We start from the raw sequence: 22,364 nt of genomic DNA on the forward strand, positions 1-22,364 counted from the left end.
ATCGAACCGCTAACCCGAGTCCGCTAAAAACCGAACCGGTATATTATTTCAAATTAATATAAATTAGAAAAGAAAAGGTTAAAGAACAAAAAAAAAAAAAAAAAAAAAAATGGAAAAACCCTTACTCAGGCCTCCGCTTCTTCTTTTCTTCTTCACGCCTTCTCCTCCTCCGTTTCAGCAGCTCAGTGTCGCCGCCTCCTCTCTCCGGCACACTGCTGCCAGTGCCGCCGCCGTCGTCTTTCGTTCGCTTGTGCCGCCGCCGCCACTGTCGTATGTCTTCCGTTCTGTCTACGGAGCCTCCTCCCTCCTAATGGTTTTGCACTGATTTTCTACTTCCTTGTTGTTGAAGGTATTCGCTCAATCTCCATCTATGTCTTTCTTCTCACTTGAAAAACACAAATTAGAACTTTTCTAATGAAAAAATAGACGAGTTGTTTCGTTTCTTTTTAATAAAAATCGATGAATTGCAACGAAAATAAGAATCATCCTTGCGGGAAATTGGGACTTGGATTGTGTTTGGCTGTTTTGATTCTCTTTTTCTGGAGTATATGATTAGATAATGCCTTTGTTGGTTTGTTTTGATTATGAATTTTCTGGGGTGGGTGATCTGATTTGTAATGGTAATACAAAATTTAGATGAAATCAAACAGGGCCAGTAGGATCAAATCCACCATCTGGAAACCAGGCCATTCTTCTCGCAGAGGAAATTATGAACAATTACAAAAACATCATATAGCAACCAAAGCTGGACAAAAAAAAAAAAAAAAAAAAAAACTCGATTCACATAAAACTCTAGCCTGGTAATTTTATAGCTTATTTGCACAGCACATGAGCCACATAGTTGCCTACTCATCTCAAGTTATAAGCTACTCATCTAAGTAAGGAACAGAGTATTAATGGCAGGGACTAAAATAGACCCTTTTTTCTTTTTCGTACAGTACTTTTGTGTTTACGAGCCAAAGTTTTAAGCCCCATAGAAACTGTCTACCTGAGACTGTCCCTTGGGCCCGTAAGTCTTGACACAAGGTTAGTAGGTCCTGACACAAGGTTAGAATTCTAGCTCTTCTAGAGTGGTATCTCACTGATGGCTCGTGCCCCACCCGTCGAGCAGGGATGAAAGTCGGTCTTAGTGATCCGACGGCTCGTCGAGATTGAAAAAATATAATTAGAATCAGACTAAAATAGACCTTTTTTTTTTTTTTTTTTGTAAGTTTAGGTACTAAAATAGACATTTTGAATGTTTGTGAACTAAAGTGTAGCAAAATCTTAAGTTTAAAATTTTGCCAGATTTGACCAATTTGGAATTTTTTTCTTAAACATGATTTCAAATCCTAACTGAATTTGAATTCCTTACCTTTTGTAGGCATCTCAGTGGCTTCTACAACTTCCAAAGGTCAGTAGTTTTCATTATGTTTGAAGAAGAATGGAAGTCCCTTTTCCCAATTGGCACAGTTTTCAAGTCTCCCCTCCTACTCTCTGGTTCTTCAGCCAAAGACTCAATTGGTCCAGTCGTGTTCAATCCTATTTCAACCTCTCTCACCCGCCTCTTTTCCTCACGTTCTTTCTTGCCCTCTCTTTCTCCTCCTTCGATTCTCAATTTATACAGATTTCTTCACACTTCTTCATCTGTTGTTCCCTCTACTTCTTCCTCTGTCGTTTCACTCTTTGGCGAGCAACATAACAACGATGCTGCTTCCACTCTCCGCTACAATCGCCTCCAATTACTTCGATGCCCCAATTCCAACAGTGTCGTTGTGTTCTTTCCAACTGGCCCCAATTCTGACCGTGTTGGGTTCTTGGTGGTTTCTGGCAATCGTTCGGGTTTGAGTGTTCAATCTGATTGTGATAATGATGTTTTTAGTGTTGAAAGTGAACTGAAGTACCAAATTTTGGGAATTTCTGTTAACCCTGTTTCAGACTTGAGATTTGATGGTGATTCCTTTATAGATATTGGGTTTTTGTTGGCATATACCATGTATTCTGTTGAATGGTTTATTGTGAAAAGTTATGCAACTGATTCAAGTTTTCTGCCAAAGGTTAGTTTGGTTCATTTGGGTAGCAAGGTTTTCAAGAGTTGTTCAGTTGTTCATGCTTGCTGGAGTCCTCATTTGTCGGAAGAAAGCGTGGTTTTGTTGGAAGACGGTAGCTTGTTCTTGTTTGACATGGAGCCTCTGTTCAAGGCTAAAACTTGCAGTACTTATGCAAATTTGAAAGGAATTAGGTTGAGAGTGTCATGGGACACTTTCGATTGCTCGAAAAAAGTGAAGTGGTTGAGTTGTGAGTTCAGTTGGCATCCGAGAATCTTAATCGTTGCCCGTTCTGATGCTGTTTTATTGGTTGATTTAAGAGAGGACGAGAGTAGCATTTCTTGCTTAGTGAAGATAGATCTGTTCCACTCATATTCTTTGGCTCAAAGGGAACAATTCCTTGCATTTTCTAAAGCGGGTTCGGATGGTTTCTTTTTCACTGTGGCTTCAAATAGCCTGTTAATTCTTTGCGACATACGTAAACCGATGTCACCGGTGTTGCAATGGACTCACTGTCTTGATGAACCGAGCTACATGAATGTTTTTAGCTTGTCCAAGTTGAGGTCTAGCGGAAGCAATGGTCTGTACAGATCAGCTTCTGAGTCGGGCTATTGCATTATACTGGGATCCTTCTGGAGTTGTGAGTTTAACATCTTTTGCTATGGACCTTCACCACCAACACTTTATCAGTCTGTTTCTTCAAGAAGTTCCAAATATTTTCAGTCGCTTTATGCGTGGGAGCGTCCTTCGAATCTCATATTATCCGGTCGAGAGTGCTCGTGTGGCAGTTGCCTTGTAAGACAAGAAACTTTCAAGGATGCAATTCCTGAATGGGTAGAGTGGCAGCAGAAGAAGGAAATAGTGTTGGGCTTCGGCATCTTAGATACTGATATCTCTCCACAACTTACAGGACAAAATGAACATGGTGGTTTTACACTTCTGAGACTTATGTCATCTGGAGCACTTGAATCACAGACTTATCAAGCCTCTTGGAACTCATTGAAGCGGATAGACGAATCTCATAAAGAATCATTGAATCTTGCCGATTATTTTCTATACGGATGGTTGGTCGATGATAAATATAGATTCAGTCGAAAATTCATGTACTTCAGTTTCGAATACCTCATGGGATACTTAAATGATAACTTAGATGAAGTTCTGGATTCGTTCACGAGAAAGTACAGTAAGGATTCGTTATGCGAGCGAGCTTTGACCTCGGAAATTCATGCAGTTTTGTGCGAGAAGCTAAAAGCTTGCGGGTTCGATCGTTTGAGGTCATCTCCAGCACTGGCTGTTGTGTTCAATGACATTAGTCTGCCTGCAAGTATACAAGAGATCGCCTTCAAGAAGCTCTGGGCAAGCTTACCCATGGAGCTTTTACATTTTGCCTTCAGTAACTACTCTGAATTCCTAGAAGACAAGAATCCAGTGTCCCTAGAATTTTCAACTGTTCCTAGCCTACATCAGCTGCCTCCTTTCATGCTAAGGAATCCATCGAGCCGCAGTAACAAATGGTCCGAAAAAGTGCATCGAACAGAAAGTCTCGTAGGTCCAGTACTTCCTCTTCCCATTCTACTCGTCCTCCACGAGTTTCAAAATGGATGTTCGAAACTCGAAGAAGAGGCGGGAAAATTTTCATTAAAAGAAGAACTCGGAGAGCAATATGATCAAATCAGGTTCGCAGCTCGTGAGATGGCTGTGTCACCTCTCGACTCAAAGGTTGACGATGGTCCTATCGTCTCACTTTCCGACGATCAAGAATACGTTCCTTCGGATTCTCAAAAGCCAAAGAATTTCGTTTCGTATCACCCATCTGCTTTCGATTCACATACTTCAAGTAACACACAAGGTAACTCAACTGATCATGCTGCTGATGTATTTGATTCCTTAATATTCAAACTAGAAGAGAAGTCCAAAAATGAAGAACTGTTCGACGGTCTCTGCCCTGTTGAGCTGAAATTTGATGCTCGGCCGATGAACTTCCGGCCAAATGAATTGAAGGCATATGGTTTACTTAAAAAGCAATTGTTAAAATGGGGAGATGGGTTTGCTGCGTACAAGGAATTTCGCTCCAAGATTTGATGTTCATCAGCTTGGAACTGCCTCAGCTGCAGAGAAAGGGGTATGATTTTGCCCTCTTTTAATATTTTGTGTATTATTTATTAATATTATTTAATTAAAATTAATTGATTCAAATAAATTTATTATCAATAATCTTGAACAACAATTGTAACGACCTAGACCTAGATCCACTGCTAGCAGATATTGTCCTCTTTGGGCTTTCCTTTTCGGACCTCCCCTCAAGGCTTTAAAACGCGTCTGTTTGTTAGGGAAAAGTGTTTCCACACCCTTATAAATGGTGATTTGTTCTTCTCCTCAACCGATATGGGACATCACAATCCACCCCCTTCGGGGTCCAGCGTCCTCGCTGGCACCCGTTCCTTTATCCAATCCATGTGGGATCGCCCTCAAATCCACCCCCTTTAGGGGAAAGTTTCCACACCCTTATAAATGGTGATTTGTTCTTCTCCTCAACCAATGTGGGACATCATAATCCACCCCCTTCGGGGTTCAGCGTCCTCGCTGGCTCCCGTTCCTTTATCCAATCGATGTGGGACCGCCCCCAAATCCACCTCCCTTTGGGGCCAGCGTCCTTATTGGCACAGCACCTCGTGTCTACCCCTTTCGGGGAACAGCGAGAAGGCCGGCACATCGTCCGGTGACTGGCTCTGATACCATTTGTAACGATCCAGATCCACCGCTAGCCGATATTGTCCTCTTTGGGCTTTCCCTTCCGGGGAAGGCTTTAAAACGCGTCTTTTAGGGGAAAGTTTCCACACTCTTATAAATAGTGATTTGTTCTCCTCCTTAACTGTGGGACATCACAATGCAACGTGAACCATGTGTGGTGAACGTGGATCGAACACGAGACCTTCAGATCTTCACTCTAACACTCTCTCAACTGAGCTATCCACACTAACATCAATATACTTTTTTTAATTTGATTATTGTACTAATTATTTACTTTTAAAGTCTTATATAATTTTATTTAGTTCATTTTAATGCCAAATAATCATCCACTAAATTAAAATAAGTTTCAGAACTATAATATTTTAAATATATTATTTTAAGTATGTCCATAATATATTAAAAAGAATCCTATGTTCACTTAAATTAATTAATTAAAAAACCATAAATAAATTGAATTAAATGAAAGATTTTATGGCTTACTTTATTTCATTTGTTATTTGGAAAACCACATATGTTTAAATAAGTTTCTGAAACCCTAATATTTTAAAATTAAAAATGTCCAACAAACTAAATAATATTATTAAAAAGAGCCCAAATAAAAAATTGGTATTAATTTAATAAACATTGAACCGTGGGAAAACATGATCCGGTGCAGTCAGTCATATTTTACACCAATTGCACGCATGTTTCACGTGCAATTTAGATAACACCAATGGCAGGAATATTTAGTTTTTTAAGCTTAAAAAAAATATTAATAAAATTTTAAATTTTTAAATATATGTCTAATAACCTAATAGGTCTTTCACCTATTTAAATTTTTTATTAGGTCTTTTTGATATAAAAATTAAAATCGAATTTTGTGTCGAATTTAATTTTGCATGGTTTTTTTGTTGTGAATTTTAAATAAAAATATGTAGAATTAAACTATACAAAATTAAAAGTTTAAAATTTATTAAGTATTGTTTAAAATTTATTAAATATTTGGTAAATCATAGTTATTATTGAACATAAGAAAGTAATTTAATTATTATGTATGTTCGTTATAATAGAATTTAGGAGTCTTTCCGGCACTCACGTTTTTTGGCTTCCCTCAAATCGTGAATATTTAAAAATTGGTAAAGACCCACCCTTTGTTTCAGTTCGAATGAGTCCCCGGGACCCCAGAACATTGGCTTCTACCAACAGTGGATTATTAAGGATCGCATCCCGCATATTCTACATTATAACTTGCAACTAATTCAGCTTCCGCTTTTGAGAGATCAAACGGAGCTCGATTAGTTTCTGCTAGACGAGAAATAAAGAACATAACCATTACAGGGAACAAGGGAATACCAAAATGAAAGAGCTACAAAATACCTTTCAACAACTTACTAATGAACGAACCTTGTGACTCTCCTGTGCCTGTTGAGGCTACTTATCATTTTCTCTGTCTTTCTAGCCGCTTTCCTTGCTTCGCCATACCGGCGAATGTACTGACTGACTAAGTCACTTAAGGTTTGGAACCCTTGCTAGCAGCTTTTGTGTAAAGAGAAATCTCTCCGACTTTGTTAACTTACGTAAAGGGAGCACCTTGAGTATTTTCATTGTTGAGGATTATTGGGAGTAAGTCTCACCTTGGTTAATTTAGTGAAAGATTATGGGTTTACAAGTGAGGAATACTATCTCCATTGATATGAGATTTTTTGGGGAAGCCTAGAGCAAAGCCACGAGAGCTTATGCTCAAAGTGGACAATATCATACCATTGTGGAGATCCGTGATTCCTAATCTTTCGAGGTCAAATGATATGATACGAAGATAAATGGAAAGCAAGATGCTTTGTATTTATTAATTTGGCTGAAAATGTGAATTTGATACAACAAACCAAGCAATTTCCTATACAGGCAAATTCTTTTGTTTAGCCCCAACAAACAAAGGGAAAAAGGATCATAGTTCAAAAATTCCAGATATTTACAGCTTAATATAATTCCCCAAAATGTATTACTTACTTACTTACCAATAATGATATAATATCTCAGAGCCTTCCACCCTTCCTCATCTAATGAAAATCCCTTCAGCCCTTGTTCCAACTCCATTATCTTTCTGCAACAAAAAGATAGACCACAAGGGGAACAACATGGTGTCTATTTCACAGAATAAGAATGAGTACAAACCGACTCGAGCGCCTCCGTGAACAACGCCGAGAAGTTGGTCAAGGCCTGGAATACTCCTGGCAATCCAGTTTGGAGATGGTTAAGCGTCAGTGCTCTTGTCACTTCTACTGCTTTGGAATGGTTTATCTTCTCTTCCTCAACTCGTTTGTGGCAAGCGACCAGCTCGACTTTCTTCTCGGCTAGAGGATCCCGAGCATCTAGAATATGCCCATTGTCGGGCCCTGTGTCTGGAAGTCCTATGCCAACCATGGAGTAAGAGTTGTAAAACTTCCTCTCTAAGTTCATGATTGATGCAGATTTTTTCTCAAATTCCCTTGATGCTGTTTCAGTACGTTTTTTGATCTTCATCTCTATAGTCTGTTTTTCAGATATCACATGAACGACTTTGGCGAAACCGTTGATTGCCTCGGAAGCAAACGTGTCGGGGACACGATCCAGAGCAAGCTTCCACTGGTCACAAAAGACCTCAGAAGGTTCCTTGGTGTCAGTGTAGTTGTCATTGTTGACTGGAAGAAAGGAGAGTTTAAGCCAACCATGGAGGGATCGGATAAAGTCACGTTGGAACTTAATCAAGCGACAAAAACTGGAGTGCCAAGCTGAGATGGTCGATTCGAGATCACGGGTCGCCTGGCGATGCAATTCAGAAGTAGAGTCGCCATGAGTTGTTTGGTTAACGAGGCCTCGAACCTGTTGCACAATGTTGTTCTGGATGTCATGGTACTGGTGCATTTTTCTCCACATGTACATAAACCTGTATCACGTGATTAAGAAATTAAGTTCGATTACAGTGTCCTGTTAATAGCTCAATCGCACACTCTGACAGTGCCGCGTGGCCCGGTTCCAGTTTCCACAGAAAATACAGAACTTAGCTCTCATGTGAAAACCATAGAACAATAAATAATAAAAAGAGGAAAATATGAGTCAAGTCTTATCTCCTATAGAAGAATTACAATGAGGCTTTTATCATTTATGCAACAAAATAGATGATGAAGACTAAGTCCCAAGTTCACCGCTAACAGATATTGTTCTCTTAGGGCTTTCTGTTCTAGGTTTTTAAACGTGTCGACTAGGGAGAGGTTTCCTCACCGTTATAAGGAATGCTTCATTCCCCTCTCCAACTAAGATGGGATCTCACAATCCACCTCCCTTGGGACGCTGGGGAGCCCAGCGTCTCACTGGCACACCGCCCGGTGTCTGGCTTTGATATCATTTGTAACAATCCAAACCCACCGTTAACAGATATTGTCTTCTTTGGACTTTCCTTCAGGGGCTTCCCCTCAAGGTTTTAGTTGACATAAAGAGTAAGTTGCAGCAAATAAACACGGGCCTTCGAAATGAAAAAAACAGCTTAAGGAATTGCTGTGAGAACCAGCGTGGATGAGAAATTACAGAATTTTCACCGGAAGGAAAGGAATTGGGAGGATGAAGTAAAAAGGGGTAGTGTTCCTCGCACAAATTAATTCTATTTATATCTCTCATCACTAATGTAATTACGGTCGCCTCCAAAGGGATTCTAAACTTCCATAACTCTATTAATCTTGTTAGGTACAACTGAGAATAGGCAAAGATAAGAGCTGATATCTCATCGACACACTTGTAGACGAGTTTATAATCTATCAGAGAACCGAGGCCAAGACTCGTCCAAATAAAACAACTCACAGTGCAAAAGCCAAATACAAGACATTCCCAGGATTACTTCAGCCGTTCAACTCATGCACGCTTAGGGTCGATGAGTTGAATCAGCTTTTTTCTTTTATTTGCGAAGTTTCGGCTGACAAAATTCAGTCACTATACAACCATTGCATTCCTAGAAGACATTGTTAGATTGGGTTCATGGAGAATCAGAAGATATTGGATTCATAGGACAGTTAATCCCATTGCAGAGCTTGAAACATATCACTCTAACCCTACTCAACAGCTCAGACAAAATATGAACCGTAGAAAGGGATGAGGGTCACTGGCATTATCGGCTAAACAATTACGAGGCACATGCAATAATAGTGCAGGGCTAAAGCAAGTGGCACTCTTGCAAGGAAAAATTCTATCCTGATGCCATTTAAGCTAATAGGACTAGTTTCTTAGCTAGCAAATCCTAGCTAATCCTTGAAGCTTCAAAATTATAAGACCAGGTCAGTTTCACTAAATTGAATAGACATTTTAAATTATAGAGGCATAGCTTCACATTTGTCCTGGAATGTGACTGCTGCCATCAAATTTGAAACTCAGAGAATGGAGGGATATATTAGTTGTATTCTCATGCCAATATTATAGCTAAATTCTCTGCCGTTTTCGCTTTCACTTCTTAATAATGTAAGAGCTTAAGCCCACCACTAACGGATATTGTCCGCTTTGGCCTGTTACGTATCGTCGTCAGTCTCACAGTTTTTAAAAACGCATCTACTAGGGAGGGGTTTCCACACCCTTATAAGGAATGTTTCGTTCCCCTCTCCAACCATGTGGGATCTCATAATCCACCCTCTTGGAGGCCCAACATCCTCGTCTCCAACCAATGTGGGATCTCACACTTAATTTTGCATAAAAACAATTGTGATAAAAACACGCTGAAGAGAGTGAAATTACCCGTGGCAAAGTTCAATAAGCTGAGGAATAAGATCCGAATCTCTTAGACCAACTATGGCAGTTGAAGTTGTATTGACAGCCTGAGACGTGACAATAATTAGCGACTGCAATCTAGTTATAGCAGCCTTCGTCTTATCTAGCTTGATTTCATCCTCCCCTTTGTACTCCTGACTCTGCAATGATGACAACTTCTTTTCATGTTCAATCTTCACACTTTCTCTAGCCTGAAAAGATTATTCATAGAACACATTAACCATCAAATACACCGAACATATAGTTTCTATACATGAAAAAAAAAAATGAAGAAAAACAGCAAGGATTACGGCCTGTAATAATCAAAGGTGGCTTTCGGGCACACGAACAATCTCATGCAAAAGTACAATGATCAATAACGAATGCTCTTGGGAGCATTCATCATAGTCACAAGAACATATAAACTACTCTTATTCTGCAATTCTATTTTGCGATTCAAAGTTATAGATACATAATGTACCATACATTCCACAGTGTACTAAATAGTGAGACAAAACCCTGATAGATTCAACTCCTCCCCAGTTCTCCCCTTATTTCTAATACCATATTCAAAAAGAAAAAAGAAGAACACTGTACATCTGATCAGTGCTTAAATTAGCAAGCATACAATACAATGAAACGAAATAAAAATAGAAGAAAGTTTGGGATGTAATAACAAAATGCAGTTTCTTTACATCATTACATCACAAACGAATGGGTAGAGCTCGAATCTACGTCTTTTATGAACTTCTGAGATCAAAATGCAGCTAGTATAAGACATACAAATAGTTCCACGAACATAGTTTAACGGTTAAGCTATCGAAACGTCTGAAGATTTAAATCCCCACACATATTCTCAAAAACTATATAAACACTTGAAGTAAAAAATAAAAATTAAAAATGCAAGTGTTGTCTATTACAAGTCTCATTAATTTATTTCATTTCATTTAAAGCGCCAGCCGCCATGAAGGATAAAGCTTAAAAACAGTGAATCAGGCAGACCCATTTGTCAACAAGACAAATATCCAAGGGCTCTATGGTCATTAAATAATTGCACCAAAAGATGTTTGTCATTCGGACAAGACGACGTCCCAAATCACGAAAATACCACACCCCCCCAGAGTCTCAAATGGCGTCGCCACATAGGGCATTATCGTCATAAAAGCAGACACCCAGTGGCATTTACGTCATTTTACAATCTCTGCTGTGAACTCACGCCAACATGTTGCAGAGACATTGCTGACTCAAATTTCTAAAAAACCCTTTTTGAAAAATAAAATACTTTTCGTATCAAATTATAATAATTAAAAAAAGAAAAAGAAAAAGAAAAAAAAGGAGTTTCTTTCTTACCTTCACCTCCTCATAGAGCTTCTTCTCCCAAGCCAAGAGCCGGTCCAATGTCGAACAGAGACTCTTCGAACCGCCCTGTTGGTCGAGCGAACCGATGTCGAGCCGGTACTTGACCGACAATGGCGGTTTCGAGGTCCAGGTCGAGCTCAAGGTGCTCAACACGCTGCTCGAATGGTACACCGTCTCTGCAAATTGTAACAATCAAATTTCAATTCAAATGATGGAAGAGAAGGCCGAGTTTCAAATCAAGAATTTCCGTTCAAAATGAAGAAATTAGGCTCGTGTTTGTTTCTTGAGAAATTGCGAGAGAAATAGGGAGGGAGGTGATTATGAGTTTCCAATTCATATGAAAATCTTTGATGATTTGATCGGGAATCGCTGAATTGGTGTTTGAGAAGTCGTTTGATCATGATAATTTGATCCAGAATTGCAGCATTTTGGTTTTTGAATGCGAAATTTGAAATCAGATAAAGAGATGGAAAATGAAGATAACTTTGAACTTACTTTTCAGCTGTCGGAAACTCTTATCCATCTGTGCTCTGCTAATCTCTAGCATCTTCGAGACTGAATCTCCTTCTACAGCCGCCTTCTCGAAGTTCTCTTTGAGAGCTTCAACAATTTCCCTCAAATCTTTGTGCCTCACAACCATTCTTAGGTCCGAGATCTCACCCGTCCGGAAGCTTTCGGCGAAGGAACCAGCGTCGTTGAACTTCTCCATCTGCGTCGCGTATTTGGCTGGTGGAGGAGGAGTCACTGGTTCGGGCGCGACTGACTCAGTTCGGATCGTGGATTCGAAATTTGACCGAGTATCAGCCTCTGATCTCAAATCGGCGTCTGTACCGTCAATCTCATCGATGTCCGATGAGCTGGTGGTGCTGTAGTGATCCCCCCAATCACTGCATTGAACCTCTTCTCTTTCCGTCTCCGTGTCGTCGTGGTGGTGCTTCTGTTGCTGGAATTGATGAGCGTCGTCTTTTTTTCCCTCGGATTTACTGTGGAAGAAGTTGTACTCCGATTGCTCCGTTTCGTCGTCGTAATCATTGTAACCGTCGTTTCGATGAGGCTTCGGTTGTACCTGAGTTCGGGATCGACTCTGGAAAAATTCGGAGGGAGGTGGAGATGGAGGACAGAAACTCTCCCAGTTCCAGACAGAGGAGGCTTGAGAAGGAGTACTGGAGTAAGTCGAGTTAGGATAAGCAGTGGGAAAAAAAGCAGAAAAGCCAGATTTCTCACTCCTTGGTGAAGAAGAAGGATCCGATTCTGAGAGAATATGAGGAAGCTTTGGCATCTGTTTACGGCGGCGGTGTTGCCGCTGTGAAACGGAAGACGAGATACTCGACGCAGAGAGGATATGCGGGAGCTTGGAGCTCGCTATGGTGCGCGACGGAGAGGATGAAAACGATGGCGGCGCTGGAGGAGGATGGAGAGAAGGAGACGGCGACGGAACACTCGGCGGGACGGAATTCGTACTAAAAACACGCCGCTGCGGCACCGGCGGCTGCGGCTTATGTAGCTGGGGAGGGTTTTGGGTATTGTGAAGGAAGACGGTGGGGGTTTGGTCGGAAACGGAGAAAGGTTCGCCAGCAGCAAAGGCACAGAGAGCGGAGCCGGTAAGGCGAAGAGAGCGGCAGTAATCAGCGTGTGCGGCGGCCAAGTGGTGGCGAGAATAGACGGCCTCTTTCATGAGACGGCGCCGCTCCTTGCACCGCCGCACAGTGTCTTCATGGTCTACCTTCGAAGCTGCGCAGCCCATTCGGTGGAATCAATGCGCCGACGGAGGCGGCAGCGGCGGTGGGGGAGGGAGGAAAGTGAGCGAAGCGTTATTGGAGAGTGGAGAGTGGGAAGTGAATGAATCTATGGGACTAATTTTCGACGCAATTCTTTCGCTCATCCAACGCCCATTTTGGTCTCTCTTTCCTTTCCTTTTATTTTTTCTCTTTCAGAGACCAAATTTGGACCATTTTTATTTTCCTCAACTTGTGTGGGTGGGTGAGGGAATATCTTACTTAACTATATTAATATCTCCATTTTAAATTTATTTTTTTTTTATTAAATTATAAATATTTAAATCTCAATTTTAATTTTATTTCATTTTTTTAAATTACAAATTTGCCCGTATTTAGTTCCGATTAGAACATTAGGTATAGTTACGAAATTTTCTTGAACTACAAGGGATACAATTGTAGGAAATGTTGGGTTGTGTTGGATTTTTTTTTTTTTCGGACTGGTTTGGATTAAATTTGTAGAAAATTTAAAATTCTGGTTCGTTAATGGGCTGTGTTCTTTTTTTCTTTATCGTGTCAACTCAACTAACCTAAAAAATAGGGTTATAATTCAACCCTACTTTTCACTCTGGTTGTCATCTACGAATGTCAAGGTTAACCAAAATAGGGTTATAGAACTCAACTCTATCTTACCCTACTTTTCACTGTGATTGTCATCTACGAATGTCAGGGTTAACCAAAATAGGGTTAGAACTCAACTATACTTTACCCTACTTTTCACTCTGGTTGTCATCTACGAAGGTTAGAGTTAACCAAAATAGGGTTAGAACTCAACTCTACCTTACCCTACGTTTCACTCTGGTTGTCATCCACGAATGTCAGAGTTAACCAAAATAAGGTTGGAACTCAACTCTACCTTACCCTACTTTTCACTTTGGTTCTGAATGTTAGGGTTAACCAAAATAGGGTTAGAACTCAATTCTACCCTACACTTTCACTCTGGTTGTCATCTACGAATGTCAGGGTTAACCAAAATAAGGTTAGAACTCAACTCTACCTTACCCTAATCACTCTGAATGTCAGGGTTAACCCAATTGTACAGTTCAACTACTTCAGTAATTAGGATGACGTGGAGAGGGGTGTGAATGGCACCCGCAAGATGGGTAATGTCCAGAGGAGTCGAAATTATATACATTTTTAATAAATATATAAATTTTAAAAAATGTGATTTAAAAATTAAAAAAGAAAAAAAAAAGAAAAAAAAAAGTGAAGTGATATGTGAAATAGGTATAGAAGGTATGGAAGGTGGATTGAGGAATAGGTGGGGCCCATAAGCTTTTTGATTATTTTTAGGGGCTTTTACTGTTATATGACCCTTATGGGCTGTGACCTTGTTGGCCTTTTGTCTCCTTTTTAGCGCTTCCTTATCGAATATTTCCTTTTAATTTTATTCTCCTTTTTTTTTTTTTTTTTTTTTTTTTTTTAAATTTCTTTTTAGTTTTATTCTTCTTTTTTGACCTTTTTTTTTCTCTTCTGATTCTCCTTTTTTCTTCCTATTTTATAATTTTTGGAAAAAAAAAAACTTAATTCTCTATATATTAAACATTACTTTAGTTTTATTAATGTTTAATTTATAAATACGTTTATTAAATTAATAAATAATTATTATTGGCCATAACTGAACGATAATTATTTAAATAAATTATCTTAAAATACTTTACATTTAAAAGATTGGAATAATTACGAAACTTTGAATAAATCATCAAATTTGTAAACAATAAAATATATATAATAATTTATTATTGCTCCGTAGCTTCAAACTTTGATACGTCGTTGTCATGACAATTTAATTTAATTTCTCAATTATTTTAAATAAATAGTTTCTTTTCATTTTAAATTATTAAATAAAAATTATATTTCCACGTCATTTTACCACTTTTTGTAAAATTATAATTAGTTCAAACTATATAAAATAAATTAAAATTATATAAAAATTGTGGGAATGTTGATACAATCTTTTTATTTTAATTTTTAAAATTTGAAATTTTATAAAATATGTCCCTTTCCGTTGACCAAAAAGTCAAAATAACTCGTTATTTAGTATTTATAACTTACGCTCGAACATACCTTATGGATGTGCTATGAAAAAAAAGACGACAATCAAAATGTGAAAATCGAAAACTCTTTAAAATGACTCGAGTTGTGTGAGAAGGACAGTAGACAATATTGTACCTTAATTCTCGTCTTCAACATACATGTTTTTTTTTTTTTTTTTTGGAACATACGCTGGAAACCCGTCGATATTTGTCCTGATCAAACTTCATATCTCGACCCAAATTTGTGATATCTGTGATTTTTTCTAAAATATCAAACGACGTTCAAATATCTTTCGATATATTCGTAAATCTAAGTTACTGATATTGCTATGGTCATCGATTTTTTTACCATTGGTTAATTAGATTAATTTGTGTAGTTTGCTTGGATTAAATGTATATTACTAATAAATTAAATCGTTCATAATTTTATTGTTTAAAGAAAAGAAAAAAAAATCACTTTCAACACCTTTTCCTGTTGTGTTCTTTATTCCCAAACAAAACGACGTCGTTTTTGGCATACTTTTTTGATTTGGAACTTTTATTATCTATATTATTTATTTATTTATTTATTTTCCAAAAAAAAAAAAGAAGGGATATTCTTGCAATAAATGGAAGCTTTGGGGTGAGAAAAATGAAAAAGCAAAGCTGCAAAGCATATATATATAAAAGACATCGGGAGGGAAAAATAATAAAATTAATTTAAAACTCTCTTTCTCTCTCTCTCTCTCTCTCTCTCTCTCTCTCTCTCTAAAAATTCAAACCCATTTTACTTTTTTGCCCCTCTTTTTCTTCTTTGACTAATTATATAAATTTCTCTTTTTAATTAGATAAAATTTTTATTATTACCTCATAACAAGTAATCATTTTCGAGTGAAGAATGAGAATGAAGAAGATAGAGCGACCGATTCTCTTGTACTCGAGTTGAGATCTCCGTTTTTTTATAGCTTTATTTAAGAGAAATTAGGGAGTCGAGTTGAAATAGCTATACGACTTCAAAATGATTTTTGAAACCTACGTTGATTGAACTGATAGGTATTAGGGTGAAGCAGCGGGTTCGAGCCCCTTCAGTCCCATAGATCCAAATCTTAGGCATAAATATTAACGAAAAAAATGAGTTGTTTCATTGTAAAATATAGATTAATTAAAAAAAATTTAAAAAAATATTCCTTTTTTAATATTCTATAGTGCTTTTTTCCAAGTGATGTTCACTCCTTTTGTTAAAAAACATCCTCAAAACCCTAAAAATATGGAACAAATAACCTTTTGAGACCAAAAAAAGGGACAACAAAAATTGAAGTGGTTCATATGCTTAGCATCTGATTCTTCTTCTTCTTACCTCTTACAAATTTTAAGCAAAAGCTCCTCAAAATGATGCTTTTTTTCTTTAATTTCTCGTTTACCGTTAAATTATAAATTTAGTTCTTATCGTTAGTCGTTCTAATTTTATACATTCTCTACTGTTGAGACTATTGTTAGATGAACGTTTCACCTCGGCTAATTTAGGGAATGATCATGGATTTATAATCAAGGAATACTATCTCCATTGATGTCTCAAAGTGGACAATATCATACCATTGTGGAGAGTCGTGTTCATCTAACATGATATCAGAGTCATGCTTTAAACTTAGCCATGTCAATAGAATTCTCAAATGTCGAACAAAGGACTCCAAAAGAAAAAGGAGTCGAGGCTCCTCGAAGGCATAGTAAAAAAATGACTAAGACTCCAAAAGAAAAGAAGTCAAGGCTCGATTAAGGGGAGGTGTTGGATGAAAGTCCCACATCGGCTAATTTAGGGAATGATCATGGGTTTATAATCAAAGAATACTATCTCTATTGGTATGAGATTTTTTTGGGGAAGTCTAAAGCAAAGCTTCCAATATCATGTCATTATGGAGAGTTGTGCTCAACTAACAACTATTACATGAGAGTTTATTAATTTCTATGGACTAATTTTAATTTTTAAAACTATAGAGACTAAATTTTAACTTTATCTCATATTTAAATGAAACCATTCAAAAAAAAGCTTTGAGATTCTACCAAGACTGAGTTGAGCTTTGTATTATCCACATCTCCTACCTACATAAGATACAAGCATTCGTTTGAGGCACCAAAAGTGACCCTATCCAAGCAATTAGAGTGCACGAGCGAGGTTTAAACAACACTAAGGACAAACGAGGTTTGAAAAACTCGAAAACTTGATCTATGATTATTGAGGAATAATGGGTTGATGATTAGAGAGCTATAGCTACCTTTTATGGAACCTTTAGGTCTATAGAGTTTCTATTTGGGATAAGTGTTTAGAGTGGTAGCCGACCATAATCCCGTGATTTGGGAAGAGTAGAATATCATTCAAATATACCCTAACCCTACAAATCTTGTAGTTTATGTCGATTAAGTCATCTTGCCACACATCTTGTATGCACTACGAATGAAATCTTGCACTCGTACTAACTCAAAAGGGATATATATTGCATATGCAAGCTTAATTTTACATGGAGATCGTATCAAACATAAGGATATATTGCTTTTGTGATCCTAAATAATTTTTTTTAAAACTTATTATTTTCTTATAAATTCTTGAGGTTTAAAAAGTTTTTAATAAATTCCTCAACTTTATTTATAGAAATTGGTTTTTTTTTCTCCATTTCCAATTATATAATTATATATATATATATATAAATTATGCTATATTTAAAACTACCAAAAAAAACAATGCATAGTAGGATTGGCAGCAATCCATAGGGAATAAATAATAAATAATAAATAATAAATAATGCATAGAAATGTGATTTTAATTTCATTGTGGACAAAGAAGTGGTGGGTCCCAGCACTTGAAATTTCTACCTCTTTTCCTCATATTAATCAAACATAATGACAATAATAATAACAAACTACCATTAAAAAATATTTAAAAATGTGGACCCAAATTAAAGTCTTCTTTAGAAAAAAAATTAAAATAAAAAATTATTGAAAAAGAAAAAGAAAAACCTTTTTCTGACCTCACAAAATCTACTCAATAGTCCATCCCAAATTATTGCAATTCCATTTCACCATAAATTTCTTTTTTCTTTTTCCTAAATTGAAGAATCTCATAAATCACAAATTAAAATAAGAAAATGAGAAAAAAAAGGGCTAAATATGTGTTTTAAACCATAAATGAGAGAATTACACCACACCCATTTTTTAATTACTTGAAAATAGAACCTTATATAAATACATCTATTGAATAAATATTAATTAATTTGACCCAATTCAGCAAACAAATCATAGAAAGTGGCTCAATTTTAAGTGAATTTTTTGAGAAATTAAAAAAATAAAGATGGTAATTGAAAAATATTTAAATTCCACTTTATATCGCATTTGTCACATCATAATCAATTTATTTTATTGCTTTAGAACCATTTTATAAAAAATACAATTCAATTTTTTAAAAATTTAAAAATTAGAATATATATTTTTACTTGGATAATTCAATGCATCCCTAATTAATAAATTAAATTAACTATAATTTAGATACTAAAATAAACACAAAAAATTTAACACATTTTATGGGCTCTTTCTTAAGATTCTGATTCAATCCTAAGAATAAAGAACAAAATTTGAACTTTCAACATATCATGTCTTTCATCTTTATACCTTCAAATGGTCTGTTCTAATCTTTACACTTTACATACAAACTTTTTCTCAACTTTTATGACTACCAAATACTTAACTAACACCAAATACAATGAGTTACGAGTCCGTTCTAATCCTACAACGAACAAAACTCGAAGATATTTTCAAGCGTGAATCGAACAATATAAATCCAAAATAGACTTTTATACAAAGTCTAGAACATATAAAAATGTAAGCAAGCATAACAGAGCATCATATATATATATATATATATATATATATATGTTCAAGTGTGAAAGGGCAGCACCATTTTCCTTCATCCAATTCCCCACAAACGAAGAACAAGGGAGAAAAAAGAGAAGTGGAGTAATAAAGCAAAGGGGCCAACAATGGAAATTATGTTTGGCACATGGCATAGTCCCCACAAGTCAATAGGTCATTACTACATTCTTTAACTCAAGGGGTCCACCATGTTCTATTTTGCCAAACAGCTGGCTCAACTCAATCAACCACAAGGGGAAAATGAGAAGAAGATTTATCTACTCTCAAAACATCCAGCAGCTCAAACAGTCAAATATAAATAGAGGCATTTTCCACACCATGAGAATCATAATCTTTGTATCTATATCTTATATGAGTAAATTAATGTCCTCCAGAACATACCTTTGTCTTTTTACCTGGCAAATAATTTCCTCAGCTTGTGTAGGTGGCACGTGCGGAGAGCACGTGCTCCTTCGAGTATTAAATTCTTCAACAAATTTTGGAAGAGTCGGTCGGAGGCAGGCATTGCCAGCAGCAGCAGCCTAAAGGAAGCTATTTACATCTCATGCTTGAGGGGGAGGGTCAAGCACGTGCTGGTCCCCAGGAAAGCCAAAATTCCCAAAAAGCCCCTGGGGGTCATAAAAGGAAAGCAACAGATGAAGATTATAAAACACTGTGGTCTTGTTGTGGTCTTAGTCTTACTCTTACCCCACAAACGGGAAAAGAAAGAGAAGTAAAATGAAATGAAGACAAGATGAAGATTATAAAACACAGTGGTCTTGTTGTGGTCTTAGTCTTACTCTTCCCCCTCAAACGGGAAAAGAAAGAGAAGTAAAATGAAATGAAGACAAGACAGGAATATCTAGCTAAGCCATTCACATTGTCCACTACGTACCAGTACATTATTATACATATGCAAGTTTCATCATTAAATAATCAAAGCCATCGTGTAACAGTTGGATGAAAAAGTATACAAAAATTTTCATGTTGCAAGAATCCAATCATTTTGGACGTTTTCTTCATTTTAATGCTTAGATGGAAAGGAAAATGGCACTACATGAGAAAGGAGATAGGTGGAATTTATAGGCCGACATTAGTGATGACAAACAGATCCCTGATAAGCCAATTCACAACATACAAGGAAAAGTGACAACACATGAGAATCGAAGTCTATAAGCTAATAAAATGGGCCACAAAAGGAGGCCAGTCGTGCATGTGCTTTCAGCTTATGAGCTAGTATTAATGATGATAAAGTTAAACTTTTTTCCCCTGCAATGTCGTTATCCATGGGTTTCTTCTAGGTCAGGGTAAATTGTATTTTTGCTCTAAATTGTTGGACTTTCATTTAATTTTAGAACTTAAATCCTCATTTGAGTTAGATGGGATCAATTTAAGTTGTTCAGGCTTGTTGAATTAATGTCATGGGAAATTTCGGGCTCTAATGGTTGAAAAGTGAGGGTTAACCAACTCAAGGTCAACAAAGATTTTAAAAAATAATAATATTACAAGGAAGAGAAGAAAATTTGGTTTTAAGTCCCATCTCCCAGGTCTCTCTCTCAACCCTCGTCCAAGTGACAACAACCTATTCGGCCCTCTAGTGATCGACGCAAGCAGACACTCACACGAGTCTCAGCTCTGTCGATGACATTTTCTCTTCTGATATCTTGTTTTTTGGTCCTAACACATGCCCAACCACCAGGATTTTTAGTTCTCCACTAGCGGTGCACAACGACCATGCTCAGGTGGTGTTCAAAACTCCAATTGCCGTGGCCAAACCATCTCTAATTTATACATTCTGTATTTTCCACCCTTCACTATTCCATCATTGTACCATTCTCTCATTTTTCTCTTTGAATAATTTTGGTTTCAGGTGCACATGTTTCTTCAAGAGAGCGATGGATGAGGAGAAAGTTGATGATGCCAATCACTTCCAAACTAAATAAACTATGAGGAAATTTTACTTGTCTTACAAGTCTAGGTTTTAGATGGTGAAGGATGAGAGCATTGAACGTCTAAAGGAAGGGACAAGGCATAGTGCTCATTCCAAGTCCCAAAAATGGAAGTGTAGACTCAGACAGCCAGCCATTGTTCCATCAGCTTTAGGGATTGGTTAGATATCTACAGAAACTTGAATGTTCATGTGATTGTCGGAAAATAACTAGTCTTGAATGTTATGTGATGGAAATAAACATATGCATGTCAGGTATGTTATGAGGTTGTTATTATGCATGAAAGATTTTCTTCATTCATCACGTTAACAAATTAATACTTTTGCACGTGGGACCTCACATAAAACTCATGAAATGTTAAACATGTTCCCATTTTTTTTTTTTTTTTTTATAAGATTGAATTGCATGAAAGTGATAAACGTCTAGAGGCTCTACGGGCAGGAAAGTGATGCATATCTAGTGAGGCTTGGAGTGAAAGAAATGGAACCCAAGGTCAATTTTTTGGTCTCACCCTAGTCATGTTAGTCTAAGCCATGATTATATGTGCTTTCATCTCCTGACCCTAGGAGTGGAGTTACTTACGGGGTATTTTTAAGGCTCAACCTTGTTTAAAGAACTTCATTTGATTGCATATGCCACGCACATAATGGGGTTTGAAGAATGAATAATTTTTTTGGAGGGGAAGTTGTTGAATGTCTAATACCAGCATTATTAGATAAAATTTTAAAATATGTTGCAAGCTTGACATTTCACGAAGTATAACTATAAATTAGTCCAGAACATGGAGTCGCTTTAACAAATCATAAAAGAAAATATTAAAACAACTATGGCCATAAAATAAACTTACCAGGGAATCATTGATTGCATATGCCACGCAGTAATGCTCCTGAAAAACATTGAATTATGAAGATTTAAAAAAATAATTTGATAAAAGATCTACATATGTAATAGCGTGACAGTTGGAAAATATTAGGTCTAATTCATATTATTTTCACCCCATCGTTTAAGAAAAAGGAAAAATAAACCACTAATCACCAGTAGTCGTGCCTATGGGTGGTGCTACCTCCGGATGGCTGGACCACACCTCACAAAGCATATGAGGAGAGAAATTGGGGGGGGGGGGGGGGGGGGGGGGGGCTCACATATTCCAAAGCCTAATGGACTGTCATTCTGTACAATAGATTTCTTTGGGTTGAGAAAATAAAAGATAGAGATAGGGCAGAAGCACTACGTTTGTCGAGGAAGAAGAATAAAGGGAAAAATGGGAGAGGAATCCACCAGAGGAAAGAAACAACTTCTAATTGAGGTGATGCGGAAAATGGAGGTACAAACTTCATGTCAAAGTACACACTTATGTAGGGATGAGAATTAAACCTATTTAAGATCTTCCAAGTTTTAGTCAAAAACTATTAAAACAACATTAATGGAAAAATAAATCTCGGCACTGAAGAAAGAAACGGACAATAAGTTCAAGAAAAAAACTAAAATCTCAGTTTGAGCAGGAAACACACAGGAAAAGAGGAAAGGGAATTCAAACGCTCATGCCTTTTCTCATTAAAACAATAGGTTATAAACTTGCCTGCATCATGTGCCACTCCTCAAATTCATCAAATAACTCCAGCCGTTCAATCCTAAAGGACATAAGACATACGAAAGAAAAGAAAATAGGCAAGATCAAAGAAGGAAATATCATATGAAAGGAAATAAAATAAAGCAATATTTTTATTTCAAATTGAATGAATTATGTTAGCATCGGAGGTCTTAGCAATACTACAACATTTTTTTTGTATTTGAAACCATCGCTGTTTCCTAAGGCACTACCAACCTGATTGAAAAAGAAAAATTATA

General features: G+C 37.0%; 3 protein-coding genes across 3 annotated transcripts in view; 1 reads left to right on the forward strand and 2 right to left on the reverse strand.

Moving 5' to 3' along the window:
* The first annotated feature begins 88 nt into the window (after nt 1-88).
* LOC111779389 (TATA box-binding protein associated factor RNA polymerase I subunit C) lies at nt 89-4,263 on the forward strand. Its single transcript, XM_023659553.2, has 2 exons — nt 89-349; nt 1,364-4,263. The coding sequence occupies exon 2, from the start codon at nt 1,410-1,412 to the stop codon at nt 4,107-4,109; it is 2,700 nt and encodes an 899-aa protein (XP_023515321.2). The 5' UTR covers nt 89-349; nt 1,364-1,409; the 3' UTR covers nt 4,110-4,263.
* Nucleotides 4,264-6,578: 2,315 nt separating this feature from the next.
* LOC111778585 (nitrate regulatory gene2 protein) lies at nt 6,579-12,873 on the reverse strand. The gene is made up of 4 exons (XM_023658497.2): nt 11,376-12,873; nt 10,872-11,056; nt 9,510-9,733; nt 6,579-7,680 (listed from the first exon to the last, which is right to left on the reverse strand). The coding sequence occupies exons 1-4, from the start codon at nt 12,622-12,624 to the stop codon at nt 6,900-6,902; spliced, it is 2,439 nt and encodes an 812-aa protein (XP_023514265.2). The 5' UTR covers nt 12,625-12,873; the 3' UTR covers nt 6,579-6,899.
* Nucleotides 12,874-18,676: 5,803 nt separating this feature from the next.
* LOC111778066 (leucine carboxyl methyltransferase 1 homolog) overlaps nt 18,677-22,364 on the reverse strand; it is a 10,386-nt gene continuing 6,698 nt past the window's right edge. Inside the window, exons 11-13 of the mRNA XM_087119102.1 lie at nt 22,096-22,147; nt 21,364-21,402; nt 18,677-19,196 (exon numbers count right to left, since the gene is read on the reverse strand). Of these exons, the coding sequence (XP_086975228.1) occupies nt 19,131-19,196; nt 21,364-21,402; nt 22,096-22,147 (157 nt within the window). The 3' untranslated portion in view covers nt 18,677-19,130. The remainder of the gene's footprint in view (nt 19,197-21,363; nt 21,403-22,095; nt 22,148-22,364) is intronic.

Source organism: Cucurbita pepo, chromosome 17 (assembly GCF_057944985.1).
Source record: "Cucurbita pepo subsp. pepo isolate OVF chromosome 17, ASM5794498v1, whole genome shotgun sequence".
In the NCBI taxonomy this organism is placed as follows: Eukaryota; Viridiplantae; Streptophyta; class Magnoliopsida; order Cucurbitales; family Cucurbitaceae; genus Cucurbita; species Cucurbita pepo.